At 47.4% G+C, this 19,403-nt stretch overlaps 1 protein-coding gene across 1 annotated transcript; it reads left to right on the top strand.

The window, feature by feature from the left end:
• The first annotated feature begins 12,951 nt into the window (after positions 1-12,951).
• Positions 12,952-14,704, top strand: LOC142775554 (uncharacterized). The gene is made up of 3 exons (XM_075877011.1): positions 12,952-12,996; positions 13,098-14,442; positions 14,595-14,704. The coding sequence occupies exons 1-3, from the start codon at positions 12,952-12,954 to the stop codon at positions 14,702-14,704; spliced, it is 1,500 nt and encodes a 499-aa protein (XP_075733126.1).
• The last annotated feature ends 4,699 nt before the right edge of the window (positions 14,705-19,403 follow it).

The following is a 19,403-nucleotide window of genomic DNA, read 5'->3' as shown; positions in this document are numbered from 1 at the left end:
GAGAGGGAGCTTTAGTTCGCCTACTTAGTCTTTGAAATTTCAGAATTTGTCTTGGTGCACCAGGTGTCGAATTAAGTGTCCTCCCGGGTGACGTGGTCTGTGACTCGGCCTGTAATACCTGAAGCCAAACGGTCGGCCAGTTCGTTGCCCTCAACTCCCGAGTGCGCCGGGCATCATGCCTGCCATGATCCATTGTGAGAGCCATCATCAGTTTGTGTAATACGCAATGCAGGACGCCTGCCGTCTTTTCTTCCTTGGCGGGGTATTACCGCGGTACGACCCCGTCAAGAAAAAGACGGCAGGCATCCTGTGAGTTTGTCAGAATAAATGCCGATTCACCCTTGACCTCTATAGCGCATATAACCAAAGCTATAGCTGTGGCTTCGGCTTTACAATTGATCTCGTGCAAATGGACACTGCAGTGATTGTTCGCTGTTGGTTAGTCACAACTGCTGAGAAAGCAGGGACCATGTTTGCATGTGATGGTAGGGACTGACATCTGTAAAGTACGTATTAGGATCATCCCGCCGCTTTTTTAATGTGGCCGCTTGGACGCGTCTTCGTGTCGCATTATGTACTGGGTGCATGTGGCGGGGGATAGGGGCCACGTAGATTTTCTCTCGAATTTCAGATGGCAGTAACATGGTTTGATCGCTGCAGAACTGTGGTGAGAGTAGGTAGCATAATTTCTGTTAGGTCGAACGGTCCTAAGAAGTCTTTTGTAAGTCACTCACGCAGTGCAATTAGCGTAGCCGCTGCATGTTTTGCCATGCCCAATTTATGCAGTCAGGTCGTACTCGTGTTCTCGGGTAGGTCGAGTGCCGCTTCACAGGCGATTCTGATTATAGTTGGTCTACTTGTTCGACTTCTTGACGCCACGTAGTTTAAAAGCCGGGCATATGTTGTGCGACTAATGACAAAAGCGTGTACTAATTGCATAGTATTTGCTTCAGTCATGCCCCACAGGTAACTACAGCAAACTCTGCGAATAAGCCCCGTTACGCTGCGGGTGGAGCGCATGAGGTTAGAGAGCGCTATGCTCATGCTGCTGTTTCCTGTATGCACATTCCAAGCACGCGCAGATGAAATGCCCGCTTGATGGGCTCGCCCTCCAAGATGAGAGTCCTGGCTTAGCGGGTATGTCTGGGTGTCATGTGGATGTATGCCGATTTGGAGGGCGCGCACTTCATGCCAACTCGCTTCATGTAAGCTTCAATGGTGTTGATGTCCCTGTTACATGTGTAGATTAACGGATGGCCAGGCGGTAGTGACTATCATGAACAGTAGGCCATCAGGCCCGCGAAGAACATGAGAACATGTTGAGCCCTTTGCCCACAACACACAGTGTTTTATGTTTCCAAAATGGCCACCCCCTGCTGTGCCAGGCTTGCACAGCTCAACACAACTATCAGTGCCACGTGGGGGCGCTGCATTTAAGCTAACATTGTAACACTCCTCCCCTCTTAGGAGGAAGACTACGGGGAGTACCTATTCACTGGTTTCCTAGTCCTCGTGCCACGTCGCAACTTCGGCATGCTAGGCGTAGACACAACAGAGTCACTGTTCATATGCACACCACTGTTGAGCGTAGTCCCATCGCTCTCCGTCGCACGGCTACTCCCAGAGAAGCTAGTTCCAGGTAGCTGTTCCTAATGAGGTACTTCTGGAACAGTTGGTGCAAGAAGGAGCGGCGGCTCAAACTGTGGTGGAGCTGCAGCGATAGCAGTTTCAGGAGAGGCCAATGTTTCTGTCTGCACAAGGCGCAAGTGGTCGCTGTGTCGGTTTGCCAATGTGCCATCTTCAAAACGTACTCTGGCTGATGACGCAGTGATGTCCACAGCACTGGCAGGCACCCAGGGTGTAGCCCTGCGAGCGTATACACGTCATCACCTGGCTGCAGTGATGGAGCCTGCCAGGACCCTCTGTCAGCATACAACTACTTGAGTTGTTTTAGGAATACAGATGTCTGCAGGCTTGGCCTGAGGACATCCGACGGAGTATTGAACATTCTTCCTGTCAAGAGAACACACGGAGGCCGACCTGTCACTTCATGTGGTGTGGTCCTATAGTGGAATAGAAATGGAGATCTGTGTTTGGAAGTTCCCAGAACCAGACTTCTTGAGTTTTTTCTTCACAGTCTGTACAACTTGTTCAGCTGCACCATTTGAGGCAGGGTGATACGGCATTACAAGCATGTAGCGTATTTCATTTCAAGTTAAGAACTCAAGGTACTGGGCACTGGTGAAGCCAGAACCGTTGTCGGAAATTATGACATCAGGCAGGCCATGCTGAGCGAATGCAATTCTCAATGCAGAAATGGTAGCTTCTGCAGATGTGGAAGACAGGAAAGAATTCTATCCACTTTGAGAACGCATTCACAATAACCAAGAATGTGTGACCTAGGAATGGTCCCCCAAAATCAATGTGAAGCTTTGACCAGGGTCGCTGTGGAAAAGGCCACGGCGTCTGCTGAACCGCTTGTGCAGCTCGATGTTGAGTCTGGCACGTACCGCAGCTCTTCATGCTGTTGGCAATGTCATTGTCAATGCCTGGCCACCAAACATGTCTCCTGGCAATCATCTTGCTCTTGTCGATACCCGGGTGGCTGGCATGAAGAACACCAAGAACTTGGGCCTTCAATGACTTTGGGATCACTACTCTTGATCCTCAGAGTAGGTAAACCTCATGGAGACTAAGTTCTGAGCTTCTGGTATTGAAAGGATTCCACTCTGGTCCTACTGGGAGGCTTTTTTTTTTTCAGAACAGTAAGAACAACATGGCCCAGAACTGGGTCATTTCGTGTGGCGTGGGCCACAACACCTGGTGCAAGGAGTCTCAGATATGCCTCCTCTAGCATTAAGATGTCAGCAGGTCGTGGTAATGCAGTAGTGTCAGTTGGGAGAGGCAGTCCACTAAGAGCATCAGCGTGGCTGAGCTCGTTGCCAGGCTTGTATACAAGTTCGTATTTGTAAGCAGAAAGCTTCAGAGCCCACCTGACCACTCGAGGCGAAACTTGCACGGGAACGGGCTTGTTGGCACCCAGCAGTCCAAGAAGTGGCTTGTGGTCAGTGTGTGCTACGAATGAGATGCCCCGCAAGTACTGGTGGAACCGATCCACGCCAAATACTAAAACCAGTGCCTCCTTGTCGAGCTGACTGTAGTTTTGTTCCGCTTTTGACAAGCTCCTCAAGGCAAAAGCAATGGGATGTTCCCCGCCATCAGCATCTTTGTGCGCCAGAACTGCATCTATACCATAAGGCGATGCGTCACAGCTGAGGCAAACAGGCTTGGCAGGGTTGAAATTCACAAGAACTGGAGCTGATGTCACCAAGTGCTTGCAGGCATTGAATGCATCTTGTTGTTCATGTCCCCACTCCCACTTTTTCCCTTCACAGAAGCAAGTGCAGTGAACGAAGGAGTGACGAAAGATTGGGTAAGAAGCGCCTGTAGAAGTTTACAAGTCCCAAGAAACTCTGAAGTTCCCTGACATCCTGAGGCACAGGTGCATGCAGAATGGCTGCTACCTTGTCAACATTCGGGGAAAGGCCTTCTGTGCTGATGATGTGGCCGAGATACTCAACTTGTGGCACGAAAAAGTGGCATTTTTCAAGTTTCAGCTTGAGGCCAGATTTCTAAAGCTTGCTAAGCACAGCATGAAGGTTGCGAAAGTGCTCAGCATCATTTGCGCCAGTCACAAGAATGTCGTCGAAATAGACTGCTACATGGGGCAGTCCCCTGAGCAAGTTCTCCATCTTGCACTGAAATATGGCAGGAGTAGATTAGACGCCAAAAAGCAACCGGGTGTTCTGAAATAACCCCATATGCGTCAAAATAGTCAAAGAGAACTTGCTGGTACGCATCTCGCAAATCCAATTTTGTGAATTTCTCGCCTCCAGCAAGCACAGTCCACAGGTCCTCGATATTTGGAATGGGGTACTGCTCCACTGTTGCCACTGGGTTTATGGTGACACCAGTCTCCAAAGATTCTCATGCGTCCATCCCTTTTGGTCACTGGAACAATAGGTGCAGCCCACTTTGCTGTCTTGAGTGGAACAAGAATGGAATCTCTTTTTAGTCTATGGATTTCTTGAGTTACTCCATCTGTCAAGGCATACGGCAGTGGACGTGGCTTGAAGAACCGAGGCGAAGCATCTGAAGGAACATGTAGAGAAGCTTTGGCACCTTTGAATGTACCCAGGCCTTCTCAAACACTTCGGCGTAGTCTTGGACTAGGTGTTTGACGTCGGAAAGTGCGTGGATGTTCACTTCAACGTCGGAGACGCTGATGCCCAGCTCATGCATCTAGTTGCGTCCAAGAAGAGTTGGCAATCCGTCTCCGGTCAGAAAAATAGGTAGGTCGGCCTCCCTGCCATGAAACTGCACACTGACATCAGCTTTGCCCTGAACCTTTTTTAATTCCCCGGAATAGCTTCACAGAAGCACTTGTGATGGCTGCACAAGAACCGAAGGCAAAAGCTGAAAAAGACGTGACTTGGCCATGACAGAGACACTTAGACCCGTGTCGACTTCCATGCGGAGCGTCTTGCCGCAGACCTCCACGTTGACTGTGAAAAGCGGAGGCGACGGCCACATGTCGAAAACTTCGTTAGATGAAGTTGTAGCATGCTCGCAGGCCCCCATGAGAGGCAAATTTCCAGACGGGAGTGGATGGGATGCCGCGCTCCTCAGCTCTGACTCTCAATTACAAGCCTGCTTAATACGGCAGGCCGAAGACGCCACCAGGGCCCATGGGATCATGGCCGTCATTTAGGTTTGGTCCTCCCTTCTCCTCTCACACCTGAAAGGGGAAGAGGACCTTTCTGCTAATTAAATAAAGTTTGTTCATCATCATGAAGTGGTAGCGGCGTCCTGCTTGCGTACCGTATTAACACGATGACGGTTACTCGATGACGGTGAACTGCAAGCCGAGAACGAATGTGCCTTGGTAGGGCTGTTGCTTTCGGCTTGGCTGTCCCTTCGTCTCGAATTGCATACCTTGGCTAAATGACCTTCTTTGTGGCAGTAATTGCAGATTGTCTTCACATCCTTGCATTTTGATGCAAAATGTCCGTCTCCGCAGTGGTAGCAGGTGACGCCCCGAGAACCTGACGAGACACGGTGAGTCGAGAAAGCGCCGCTTGTGTTCGCTTGCGCTATCGCACCTGCGTCCTTTTTTGCTGCTTCCATCGCCAGGGCGGTCTGCACAGCGTCATCGAAGGTGAGGTACGGTTTTTCCAGAAGTCTTGTCTGGACATCCACGTTGTTTATGCCACACGCGACGCGGTTGCGGAGCATGTTTTCGAGTTCAGCCTTGAGGTTGCAGTGCTCGAACAGGCTTTTTAGTGCTGCGATAAAATTGCGGACAGATTCCCCTTCCGCACGAACGCGCGAGTTGAAACTAAAACGCTGCACGACAGCAGGGGGCTTCGGACAATAATGGCTTCCAAGAACTTGAAGAATCTCGTCCAGCGTCTTGTCACTGGGCTTGGCGGGCTAGACCAAATCGCAGAGCAAATCATACGTTTTCTGCCCGCAGCAGCTGATGAACACGGTAGTACGCTTATCTGGCGCGACATCATTCGCCAGGAAAAATGCTAGGAGCCAGTCCACGTAAGAGGGCCAGTCGTCACCTCCCCCCTCGAATGGCTCGAGGTTGCCGAAACTTGGCATGGTGAACAGATGGCAGAGCGGTGCGGGAACGAAGACTTACATGAAATTTCCTTTCATTCTTGTCGCCAGTTGTTACATGTGAAGATTAACGGATGGCCAGGCGGTAGTGACTACCGTGAACAGTAGGCGATCAGGCCCGCGAAGAACATGAGAACATGATGAGCTCTTTGCCCGAACTACAGTGTACTAGAATAGAGGCAGTGTGCTCACAGGCGGCAGTGGGTGACCCACTTCGTGTCGACGCCGAGAGGCGGCGCGGTTCGCAGCGTCACCTGAAACTCCTTTGCGGGCCGAAGTAGAGAGCCACAGCGCAATTGTTGAAATGCCAGAAATTATGCAACGTTCGCGACATGCAATGCACGACACTTCTTTTGGGGCATCTTATCAGTGTGCAGGGCGTGAAGCAACTGACATTGTATTATTTTCCGGCCGTTTAAATGTTCAAAGTAGTTTCGCTAATGCAGCAGCCATGTCGACTGCGGTTCCAAGGTGCGAAAAACACTACGCACTTTTTTTTTCGCAATGTCAGAATTAAAATTTTGGAGTTTAACGAACCGAAGCCACACTTCCGCTATGAGGTGCGCCATAGCGGAGGGCTGCAGGTTAATTTAGATCCCTTTAGAATTTTTAACGTCAGCCGAAATGCCGACAAACGGCTTGTTTCGTTTTTCTCCCCCGTCAGGAGAACAGCCACCGCGGCTAGGATCGAACACACGTCCTTGGGTTCAACAGTACAACGCCTTAGACAGCCTCCACGCCGGGTTTTTCTTGATTATGTGCCTGCTGCAGGAATGCGCGCCCTAAACCCAAACTTTAACCACCATGACAACCACGTGCGACGTTTAACATTCTAGCATCGCTGCTTCGAGACTTTAGGTGATGATTGGTGTGTGGCGTGATTCTTGCTGTAAACAAGACGTAGCATCATTATTATCAACAGCCTGTTAGGTCCTGCAGGACGGAGACCTCTTTCATTGATTTACACCCGCTCCTGTCCTTCACTGCCAGAGTCCATTCCATTCATTGCCTCTGAATTTTCATATTTCGTGTATCCATCAAGTTAATGACTTAGCAAATTAAAAAGAAATGATAAAAATCCATGTAAATTGATGAAATAATGTTTATTTACAAATAAGTGATGAAAGAATTTGCACAAGAAATATTAGGGTAAAAAAAGGCTGAATAATGGCAAATCGAGACATTTACACATTGATATGCACCACTACTTGGAAGGAGTTTTTAAACTATAACAAAACGACAAGAAATGCTCGGGCTCCGCTGGAACATCACCCTATGTGAAGTCGCAGTCCTCCCCTGAATCACCAATAGCAGCCCGTGGAAATTCAGTACAGTCAGTCTCGAGAGCACTTCGGCTCTTTTTCTTTGCGGCTGCATGGTCATTTTCGCACATCTTCCTTTTAGCTCTCGGTTTTGGCATCTTCTTCGTGAGGTACTGCGGCAAATTTGGAAGAATCGTGGGGACGGCGTTTTCCGACAGCATCGGTTTATCACGAGGAATGCGTACCTCTTTGCCATCTATATGGTGCACGAACTCCTTGATAACGAACCTCGGTTAGAAATGCAGTTCGCAGACCGCAGAAAACTCATCCAGTTTCTTATCTGCACGGTGGAGATTTCTTTCCCACTCCTTCCGCCGTTCTTCATCACGCGGGACGCTGAACAAAGACGCCTGTGGTGCATGCTGCACACGACTGTACCCGGTTCGACAACCGGGCGCAAAACAGTAATTTCGACGGCGGTTAGGCATCTTCACGAACACATACTACACAATGATCCAAGCATAAAGTACAAAACACGCACACGGGGTACCCACGTTGATCCAATCGAACCGATCGAACTGAACTGAGCGAACCAGCCCCGTCCGCCAACACGGCCAACACGAACCAAGAGAAGTTTTTCAGGATGGATGGATGGATGGATGCTATGAGCGTCCCCTTTATAACGGGGTGGTGACAAGTATGCCACCAGGCTCGACAAAAAAAAAAAAAAACCCTTTTTTTCTTTTTATGTTGGCCTAATGCCTCTACTTCGATAAATTCTATCTTAGTAGAAAAAAAGGTAAATTTTCAGCTTAAGTTCTCTGCCATTTACGGCACACTGTCCATATTTTATTTTTCCAATATTTATTTTTGTCCTTTCTCTCTAATTTTCTGCCACCAATACTCTAACCGTCTCTTACTTATTTCAATCGCGGGTGTGTTCAGCTTTCCATTGTTGTCCCTAAAACCCAAGGCTTCCTGTAGGCTCGTGCCCAAACGTACACCTGGGTGGATATCTCCACATTCAATCAGAACATGCTCCGCCGTTTCCTTATCTTTCCCGCAGCATGTGCATTGTTCTTCTTCTTTACTGAATCTTGCTTTATAACTACGCGTTCTAAGGCAACCCGATCTCGCTTCAAACAGTAAAGCGCTTCCCCTTGAATTATCGTAAAATGCCTCCCTCCTTATTTCATTTTTGCCCTTTCGGTAGTTACCCAAAGCCGGTTTTTTCTCCATAGCTGCCATCCAGTAAATCCTCTCCGCCTCCCTGACTTTTCCCTTAACGCTCTTTGTTGACATACGGCTTACAATACCAGCCGTATACTTACTAGTGAGTCTTCTAGTTCTTTTTCTCCACTGTGTGTCCACGCTCTTCCTATACAAATAACGGAACACCTTCTCTGCCCATCTACTCTCCTTCATATTTCTTAGCCTTTCTTCGAACCTTATTTTGCTCTGCGCTTCCCTCGCCTCAAAACCTGCCCACCCCATATCGCCCTTTACAGCCTCGTTTGTCATCTTCCCGTGAGCACCCAACGCGAGGCGTCCCACAGTCCTTTGATTTACATCCATTCCCGCTTGCACCTCTGCCCTCATGCACACCACTGAGTTCCCAAAAGTAAGCCCTGGAACCATTACACCCTTCCACAGACCTCGAAGCACCTCATACCTATTGTATCCCCACAACGCTCTGTGCTTCATTATTGCCGCATTCCTCTTTCCTTTTGCTGCCGAGGCTTTTTCCTGTACCTCCATGTATCTATCACTCTCATTTACCCATACTCCAAGGTACTTGTATTCACTTACCCTCGGTATTTCTTGGCCTTGTATGGACACCGTCTGATCACAGGGATCATTGAATACCATCAATCCACACTTCGTTACACTGAATCCTAGTCCAAGAGCTTCACCTTCCCTTCCGCATATATTCGCCAGCTGCTGTATATCATCTCGACTGTCCGCAAATAAGACGATATCGTCCGCATAAAATAAACCTGGAAGCTTCTGCTCAATCATCATGCCGCCCTGTTTGTGTGACAGATTAAAACCAATGTTGCTACCTTCTAGCGCTTTTTCCATACTCACCATGTACAGCATGAATAACAGCGGGGACAAAGGACATCCCTGTCTCAGACCCCTGCTAACCTCAACGTTCTCTTTGCTACGCATTCCTTCCCACTCTATGCAAACTGTATTTTCTCGGTATATCTCCCTCAAAAGCTGTATACAGTCGTCGCCCATGCCCATTCCTTTCAATATATCCCACAAAATTTCCTGATTAACGTTGTCGTATGCCCCCGTGATGTCTAGAAAAGCCACGTACAAGGGCCTATTCTCTATTTTGGATATTTCTATACACTGAGTGAGAACAAACAGGTTATCGTCTAACCGCCTGTCGACTCGAAATCCGTTCTGAAGTTCTCCCAAAATATCGTTATGTTCGGCCCATGTTTCTATTTTCATTTTTACTGCTTGCATCGCCATCCTGTATAGTACCGATGTAATTGTTAGTGGTCTATACGAGCGAATCTTGTCCTTTTCTCCCTTGCCTTTATAGATTAAGTTCATTCTACTTTGTCGCCAACTGTCCGGTATTTGTCCGTCCTTTAAGCTTTTTTCTACTGCTTTTAACAATGCTTCTTTAGTGTTATGTCCTAGTTCGTTAATGAGGCTAACGGGAATCCCATCTAAACCCGCGGCAGTGCGCTTTGGAATTTTTCCTTCGGCCTTTTTCCAGTTGAAATTATCAAGTACTAGCTCTTCCTCTGTTGCTTTCTCCGCCACACTTTTACTCACCGGGGAGATCCCCTGGGCGCTCTTTTGAAACGAATCGGCTGTTACCTTTTGGATGTAACCTAGCGCTTCGTACCCTTCCAATTGATTTCCTCCTTCATCTAGAATATGTTGTTGCGTTGTGACAGACTTCCTACCTAGCGCCTTTATGTGGCTCCAAAAAATCCTAGGCGCGGCCTCCTTTTTTTCGTGTATCTCTGTCATCCAGCGTTCACTTTCACCTTTAATTTTTGCCTCTACCAATTTCTGTACAAGGGATTTTTTCTCTAAATATATTTCCCATATTTTTTTGACTTCGTCCTGCGGCCGCTTCTCCTTTTTTGCCTTTCTATGCTCCCGTGAGGCTTCGCGTCGCTTCTCGATCGCCTCCCGGATTTCCTTGTTCCACCAACTTTTTGGCTTCCTTTTTCCTTTCCAGCAAACAGTTTTCTTCTCTTTCCCTATCTCCTTCGTCATTAGATGTAACAGCTCACTATACTCCCAGTCCTTGCCTGGTATTTCGCCTACTTCTTCCTCGACTCTTGCGGCTATATTTATTATTTGTTTGTCATTTAAATACGAGCTGCCAGACTTTGATTCCATGCTCATATTTTTAGTTTCGTATCTCATTTGTAATGTTATTCGTTTATGATCACTACCCAAGCTGTTATTGCCTTCCTCGTCTATCCTCATTTCTGTCAGTTTGTGGTAAATTCCTTCAGTCATGAGACAATAATCAATACTTGATTGCTTGTTTCCGACTTCCCATGTGATCTGGCCGTCACATTTAGGCCCCGTGTTAACTATCTCCAGACTATGTTGCTCGCAAAGATCTAGTAATAACTTCCCATTGGTGTCTGAATATCCGTCAAGGTCATGTATGTGGGCATTCATGTCCCCTAGAAGGATGATTTCGGCCCCATTACCAAATTCCTTAATATCCGCACTCATGCAATCCACTATCTCCTGATTCTTTTCTCTGCAGTTATTCCCCGTCCACAAGTAGGCTACCCCTAGCCACGTTTCCTTTCCACCTACTGTGCCCCGAACCCAGAGGTGCTCTGAACACGTCTGTTTCACTCTAACCCATTTGGCTCCGCGGTGAATTAGCATTCCTACACCCCCACCTTTCCTTTCCGATATGGTCCTGTTACACCCTTCCCAAACATAATTTTTAATATGTGGTGGCTCTTCCAAGTCTCTAAGGTGTGTTTCTGTAACCGCATACACGCCTATCTGTTCTTTGTTTAACTGCTCCTCAATCTCTAACCATTTTGCCTTCTTTCTGCCACCCTGCATGTTTATGTAACTAATTGCAACACGCGCCTTTTTCCTTTTTCTTTTACTTTTTTTCTGGTTTTTCGCAATTCTACCTGTCAAAGCGTCCTCCTGGTTGCTTTCCCTGTTACGAGCTACCCCGGACTCCGAAGGGCCCGTGAGCCCCCCAAAAAAGCTACTGCGCGTCCTGCCAGTCGCCAGCCCACCTCGTGTCCAAGCCTCTTATCGAAATGAATCCTGTCTCTTTGGATGGATGGATGGATGCTATGAGCGTCCCCTTTATAACGGGGTGGTGACAAGTGTGCCACCAGGCTCGACAAAAAAAAAAAAGAAAAACTTTTTTTCTTTTTATGTTGGCCTAATGCCTCTACTTCGATAAATTCTATCTTAATAGAAAAAAAGGTAAATTTTCAGCTTAAGTTCTCTGCCATTTACGGCACACTGTCCATATTTTATTTTTCCAATATTTATTTTTGTCCTTTCTCTCTAATTTTCTGCCACCAATACTCTAACCGTCTCTTACTTATTTCAATCGCGGGTGTGTTCAGCTTTCCATTGTTGTCCCTAAAACCCAAGGCTTCCTGTAGGCTCGTGCCCAAACGTACACCTGGGTGGATATCTCCACATTCAATCAGAACATGCTCCGCCGTTTCCTTATCTTTCCCGCAGCATGTGCATTGTTCTTCTTCTTTACTGAATCTTGCTTTATAACTACGCGTTCTAAGGCAACCCGATCTCGCTTCACAGTAAAGCGCTTCCCCTTGAATTATCGTAAAATGCCTCCCTCCTTATTTCATTTTTGCCCTTTCGGTAGTTACTCAAAGCCGGTTTTTTCTCCATAGCTGCCATCCAGTAAATCCTCTCCGCCTCCCTGACTTTTCCCTTAATGCTCTTTGTTGACATACGGCTTACAATACCAGCCGTATACTTACTAGTGAGTCTTCTAGTTCTTTTTCTCCACTGTGTGTCCACGCTCTTCCTATACAAATAACGGAACACCTTCTCTGCCCATCTACTCTCCTTCATATTTCTTAGCCTTTCTTCGAACCTTATTTTGCTCTGCGCTTCCCTCGCCTCAAAACCTGCCCACCCCATATCGCCCTTTACAGCCTCGTTTGTCGTCTTCCCGTGAGCACCCAACGCGAGGCGTCCCACAGTCCTTTGATTTACATCCATTCCCGCTTGCACCTCTGCCCTCATGCACACCACTGAGTTCCCAAAAGTAAGCCCTGGAACCATTACACCCTTCCACAGACCTCGAAGCACCTCATACCTATTGTATCCCCACAACGCTCTGTGCTTCATTATTGCCGCATTCCTCTTTCCTTTTGCTGCCGAGGCTTTTTCCTGTACCTCCATGTATCTATCACTCTCATTTACCCATACTCCAAGGTACTTGTATTCACTTACCCTCGGTATTTCTTGGCCTTGTATGGACACCGTCTGATCACAGGGATCATTGAATACCATCAATCCACACTTCGTTACACTGAATCCTAGTCCAAGAGCTTCACCTTCCCTTCCGCATATATTCGCCAGCTGCTGTATTCGCCAGCTGCTGTATTCGCCAGCTGCTGCTTGGTGCGTCAAGCGTCAGCGCCCCTGGTGGGCATCGTGAAAGTCGACACAGAGTGCGCTACGGCGGAGCGCCGCAAGGATAGGGCAGTGAGCACACTGCCTCTATTCTAGTACACTGTACCCCGAACAAACTGTTATGGTGGCTAGAAGGGCAGTGTGACGGTCGCCATATGCACGCCGTGGGAGAGAGGCGCACAAAACGCGATGACATTTTTTACGCCGCTAGGGGCGCGGCGGTCGTCGGGAGCGCGCGAGATCTTCGCCGCTACAGCCATTGCTACAGCTGCTACAGCCACGTGTGTTTGGCACTGTGAGCAAACTTCCGCACGTGCAACTGTTTTTGTGTGACTCCTGGACGCGCACCATGTGAATGATTGCGGATAGCGACACACTATTACCATGCCAGCGAAAGCAGGTACGTGTTTTGTACCTGGTTGTAAAAGTGGGTACAAGTCATGTCCGGCAAAGGTGTCGTCGTTTCGAGCTCCCAAGGATGCATTGAAACGGGAGCAGTAGGCCCGTAATATAAAACGGGGCGATAAGGAACTAACCAACGACTGCGTCGTTTGTGAACGTCACTTCGAGGCAACGTTTATACAGAGGACTTATCGTCATGTTATCAATGGTGAGGTGGTTGAAATTCCACGCGATCGGCCGCTGCTAACAGAGGACGCCGTTCCTACAATCTTCCCGGATGCGCCAAAATACCTCACAAAGAAAACGCCGACTAGAAGGAAGGAGAGAAACCTGTGTGAACAAGGTGAGCCCCCGTATAAAAAAAGGACTACTGTAAAGCAGCAGGCGCCGGAAGAAAGTGAACAAGTAATAGAAGCACAACATGCTGCAGAATCGGAGTTTACTGAAGCTGTACATACTGACACGATAGAAGTGGAGCCGCAGAGTGAAGTCAGTGCGGAATACGTGTGCCGGAACATCGAACTTCCTAACACAAGCTGGAACAAACTATCGTTTTCCACTGAAACAGTGACCGTCACTTTCGGCCTTTGCGAGTTAGAGGGTGCCGAGTTGGATCCCCTACTGCTGCCGAAATTTGTGAAGTTCGAACAGGCCGTTGAGCAAGTAGGAACAGTCAGTTGTTCCGTTTTTCTTAGGGGCAAGCTGCACCTAAAACGCAATGTTTCCTTACCAGATGAGGCGCAGTTGGCGCTGAACAGCGCACATTCTCTGGTTTTATGTGCAGGCTGTGGTATGAAACCAAACACAGTAGGAAAATATGAGTATTTTGCCGGCTTGTACTTTTCGCCCAAGTGCAGCCTTACATGCGAAAGTAAGGGCCCTTGCATGCGCTGCAAGTACCTACGAAAGCTCTTGCAAAATCAGCAATCACGACAGAAACACGGCGTTTCAGTTAAACGCCTTGTAAGGCACGCCAACACTCGCCGCCGTCTGGTAGCTGCTCAACGAAAGCTGCTGAACGTGCAGAGGGAACTCGACATGATGAAGTCTGCCAATGAGCAAATTGGAGGTGAGGCACTGAATGAACGCATTAAAAAGTTGCCTCAGAAACAACAGATGGCAATTATGGCATGCTTCAGTGCAGCTAAAAGAAAATCGACATGTGGCATGCTGTATGAGAAGAATTGGATCCTAGAGTGCGTGCTGCTTCGCATGAGGAGTCCGAAGCTCTATGAGCACCTTCGGAAGCAGAAAATTCTTGTCCTGCCAAGCCGAACTTGTCTACAGCGTTATGTGCGCAATTTCAAAAGTGGCTTCGGATTTAATGACACTGTGTTTAAGGCACTTAGTGCGAAGACTGAAAGTATGGATGTCTGCAGCCGACATGGTGGCATCATTTTCGATGAACTGAAGCTGTCTGAGCAGTTTGGTGTCAACCAAGCAGGTATGTAGTGCCTACGTTTCTCTACACCCTACACGATTTAAATATGAAAATAAACATTTGATGCGAAAATCACACTCCCTATTTTCAGTAACAGCGCATATGCCAAATAAGTCTGTTGTCGTGTTAACTACAAGTTTGTGTCATTTTTTTAGGGTTTGTTGAAGGATTTGTTGACCTGGGCAGCTTTACAGCATACGAGCAAAGATCCACGCCAGCAGACCATGGGATGGTGATGCTTTTGCAACCCTTTCAGGGTGAGTAGTTCTGTGTAGTATCTTTCCTGTGCATTCCGTATGATGTGTGAGGCACCAGTTTAACCAAGTTCGAAACCGTAGTACAAAACATGTCTTCGCACTAACTAAAACATATGAAGACATTAAAACAAGTGCATCTGTGAAGTGCGTACTTTTGTGTACAACCACGTCAAACAGAGCAACTGTACGGCTTGTCATTTTTGTTTTCAAGTTTGTGAGCAAAAGTGTGCCATATTCTGGAAAATGAGAATTTCTTATTGTTATTTTTCGCAACATAAAGCTCAAATATTAGCTGATTGTCACCTTTTTAATGTATTCTGCCTCAACTTCTCAAAAAATTAGTTTTTTTTCTAGAAAATTGTGCAAAAATTTCAATTTTTGAATTTTTCACATGCACCTCTAAGGGGTTCAATGTATCGTATTTATTCACGCTTGTTGGCTCTGCTTTTATTTGTTTGTTCTGCAGGGGACTGGACACAGATACTAGGTGTGTTTTCCTCAAAAGGAAATATCAAGGCAGACATGCTTTCCAAGCTGCTTCTTGAGGCGATTCTTTTGGCAGAAAAAGCCGGTCTCTTCGTGGACTTCGTGTCGTGTGAGGGGGCTACTTGGAATCGCAGCATGTGGAAGTCATTTGGAATCGGTGGTATGATACTTTGTTGAACCTGTAATTTGGAGCACTGAAGTCAGCAGTATTGCAGGGCTAACTGTGTTGAAATAACATATGCTGGTCCTTGTGCTTAGGAATTTCAACAATCTCATACATACGTACTTTTTTTTCAGCACACTCGGGTGGCATCACGTGCAAGGTGTCACATCCTGTAGACTCTTCAAGAGAGCTGCACTTCTGTTCCGATTTTCCTCATCTAGTGAAGTGCATCCGCAACACGTTTGTCAGCACTGGGTTCACGACTCCGGATGGGCGTGCATGCATTGAAGATATAGAGGTAGCATGGGCCAAAGACAACAGCTCTTTAACACTTAAAGCGATGCCCCATGTAACAAAAGCACATATCCGACCAAACTCTTTTGAAAAGATGAAAGTAAATTTAGCTTTCACGCTTTTCAGTGAGGAAGTTCTGAAAGGTATGTTTCTGTACAGATCGGATGTACCAGAGTTCTCCAGCTCAGTGTCCGCGACTGAACAACTTGTGAGACGCCTCAGTCGGCTAATATCAATCATGACGTCAAGGTGTCCAAAGCGAGGACTTAGACCGTCATCACAAGATGTTGCTGAGCTTGAGGCTTTTCTTGTCTTCTTAGACGCATGGGAAGAAGCTTCCAAAAAATGTGGAGGTGGCTTCATGAGCAAAGGTACTGCTGAGGGTATGAGAGTTACAATACGCAGTACACTCTCACTTCTGCAGTATTTAACGTCGTCAGTGGCGTTTAAATACTTGCTGACATCAAGATTAAGTCAAGACAAGTTGGAAAACTTGTTCGGTATAATAAGACAGTATTCGGGTACAAATGACCACCCAAGCCCGGGGCAGTTTCTTATAACTGTAAATTGTCTCAGTTTCTACAATCTTGCGCGACCACCAAAGTCTGGAAACTCCCCGGCACAGGTTGTGAACGCTCTACTGGACACGGCGTCTTCAGCAGGTGCAAGTAACAGTGCCGTTTTCGGATTAAGAGAGATTATTGAGGACATGCTCGAGGCTGGAGATATAGATGGTGCTGGCGATGCCATTCAGTCTGCTTTTAGAAGCGACCACAGCAGCTATGTGGTAGAGAAAAGTGACAGCCGTTTGGTTTACTACCTGTCTGGTTATGTAGCTAGAAAGTTCAGGACCAAAAATTCTTGTGGCACATGTGCATCAAAGCTAGCCATGAAAAAACAGGATGTAGCAGAAAGTGCAGACAATGAATTCACCAAACATTTTGATCGAGGGGGTTTGTTATATCCTGGGGATGACTTGGCCATCCTTGTGGCAACATTAGAAGAAGCATTTACTTTTTTTTTCTCTACCGAGAAGCTTCAGGCATTCAGTATTCATGATTTGATGTCATTTCTGAGTACCATTAAACTTCATCAAGTTGGCTGTGCCAATCATGGCAAAGAACTAACTGCAAAAATTGTGCAGTTTTTTGTGCTCACGCGCCTGCACTTTTATACAAAGTCGCTGAATAAAGACCGATCTGCCCAGCGGCAAAAACAGAAACACCTCAAGTTGCGAAGGTGCCAGTAAATTTTGTGGGTACTTTCACTTAGAATTCTCAGCTGTGCTGATTGATTTGTTTTAGTGCATTTTTTCGCACTGTGTTGGAACTGATGCATGAGCATGTCAAAAATAAAATGTTTCTGAAGAACCATCTGGATGCACCGTGCAAACTTTTTACATTTCCAGAAACACTTGCTTAATATACTTAGTGGTAGTAGAATGACCAGAGTGTTGTAGCCTTGTGACACGGCACGCACAAGTTGTAAATGTTAAGGGAATGTAACGCCCCTCTTCAAAACATTCAAGTTGCAGCTGCGCAGTTAGTATAGTTCCCGCGCGAACCGGAGCTTGTTTTTTTTATTGAGTGCGGGGCGTAACTAGGGAGCAACAAGAATAAAATAATTTGAGGAGCATGTCGTATCCGGGACGAACGTCTAACACAAATTTACATAACACGGGCGACTGCCAACTACCCATTCGCCGTATGTATCGCATATCTCGCGCAGACTGGCAACTCAATAAAATTGCTCATTTGCAGAATACATGGGAAGTTTAGCGTGCAACAAATGCATGCCGCATAACGAACAAATATGAAAAAAAAACATATATATTGTCGCGGTACAACGCGAATAAAACACAGATACACCTTGGGACGACGAAAGGCAGCGTGTCCTGAACAGCTCAGTCACAAGATCGTCTTCTTCAGCCTCGAGAGAAGCTAGAGGCCCACTACCTCGTGCCCACTAAATGACCCATCATCGTTATCGTCCACATGTAGACACGCGTCATTTGCCTCTCTCCCAAAGAGCATCGCCCCGATGCGCAGTCTGTAATGCAGTTTTTTTTTCTAAATCAAAGTATCATGCAATCACTCGCTGACGTAGGGTTTCATGCGGACTACGTGAACGAGTTTAGGATGGTGCTGGCGACGCTTTGTACTATACGAACAGTCGGGAACAACTTCGTAAGTGACATCGCTCAGTCGTCGCACAACTAGGTACGGTCCAAAGTATCTTCTTAAAAGTTTTTCGGAAAGTCCTCGTTTTCGTATGGGCGTCAAAACCCATACTTTGTCGCCAGTTTGGTAGACGACTGTTCTGCGGTGAGCATTGTAGCGGCCTGCATCGTAGTCTTGCTGCTGGCTGATCCGTAAACGTGCAAGTTGCCTAGCTTCTTCTGCGCGTTCCGTAAACGTGTCGGCGTCCGGGACGATGTCGTCGCCTTCGTGCGGTAACATTGCATCTAACATGGTTCGTACTTCCCGTCCATGAACGAGGCTGAAAGGTGTCATGCGGGTCGTTTCTTGCTTGGCCGTGTTGTATGCAAACGTTATGTAAGGCAAGATTGTATCCCAGTTTTTGTGTTCGACGTCAACGTACATCGAAAGCATGTCTTCAATGGTTTTGTTTAGACGCTCTGTCAGCCCGTTTGTTTGTGGGTGGTATGCGGTGGTCTTACGATGCGTTGTTCCACTCAGCATCAAAACATGGTCCAAAAGAGCTGCTGTAAATGCGGTTCCTCCGTCTGTGATTACGACGGTTGGTGCACCATGCCTCAGTACAATATTCTCGATAAAAAATCTTGCCACCTCCGCTGCTGTACCTCTCTGGATAGCCTTTGTCTCGGCATAACGGGTCAAATAATCCGTCGCGACGATAACCCATCGGTTGCCTGCAGTAGAAGTAGGGAGTGGGCCCAAAATGTCCATGCCGATCTGGTGGAATGGAGTCATTGGGACCTGTACGGGTTGCAAGAGGCCAGCTGGTTTAGTTGGCGGTGACTTGCGTCGCTGGCAGTCGAGACAGGTACGGACGTGGTGCTTCACGGCTTTGGTTAGTCTTGGCCAGTAATACCTTTGCTGTACCCTGGCCAACGTTCTTGTGTAACCCAAGTGGCCAGAGGTAACCTCGTTGTGGCATGCTTTCAGTACTTCGGTGCGAAGGGCTGCTGGGATGACGAGCAGATAGGCAGATCCCGTCGACGAAAAATTTCTTTTATAGAGTACTCCGCCACGTAAACAAAATGATGACAACGCTCTTGCGAAAACTCTTGGCGCCTTCCGAGATCTGCCATCCAAGTAGGTAATTAAGCCAAGCAACTCAGCGTCGTCTCGTTGTTGCTGCGCAATGGTGGTCGTGTCGAGGACACCGAGAAATGATGTTTCCTCCTCCTCGGGTAGGGTTGCCGACTCAATGGGTGAACGGGACAAACAGTCGGCGTCCATATGTCGCTTCCCTGACTTATGTACGACTGTCATGTCGAATTCCTGCAGCCCGAGACTCCAACGTGCTAATCGGCCGGTAGGGTCTTTAAGATTAGTTAACCAACACAGTGAGTGGTGGTCGCTAATTACTTTGAAGGGGCGGCCATATAAATACGGACGAAATTTTGTAACCGCCCATACCACGGTGAGACACTCCTTCTCAGTCGTGGAGTAATTAGCCTCAGCACGTGTTAACGTTCTGCTTGCGTAAGCGATTACCCTTTCTGCGCCATCTTGCTGCTGCACAAGCACAGCTCCCAGACCGACATTGCTAGCATC

Source organism: Rhipicephalus microplus, chromosome X, assembly GCF_043290135.1.
Source record: "Rhipicephalus microplus isolate Deutch F79 chromosome X, USDA_Rmic, whole genome shotgun sequence".
NCBI lineage: Eukaryota > Metazoa > Arthropoda > Arachnida > Ixodida > Ixodidae > Rhipicephalus > Rhipicephalus microplus.
This window is presented reverse-complemented; position numbering and strand designations above follow the sequence as displayed.

Coding starts and splice junctions, on each gene's coding strand:
- LOC142775554 (XM_075877011.1), top strand. CDS start 12,952: ATGATTGCGGATAGCGACACACTATTACCATGCCAGCGAAAGCAG. Junction 12,997..13,097: donor TACCATGCCAGCGAAAGCAG/GTACGTGTTTTG, acceptor CGGGAGCAGTAG/GCCCGTAATATAAAACGGGG. Junction 14,443..14,594: donor GTTTGGTGTCAACCAAGCAG/GTATGTAGTGCC, acceptor TCATTTTTTTAG/GGTTTGTTGAAGGATTTGTT.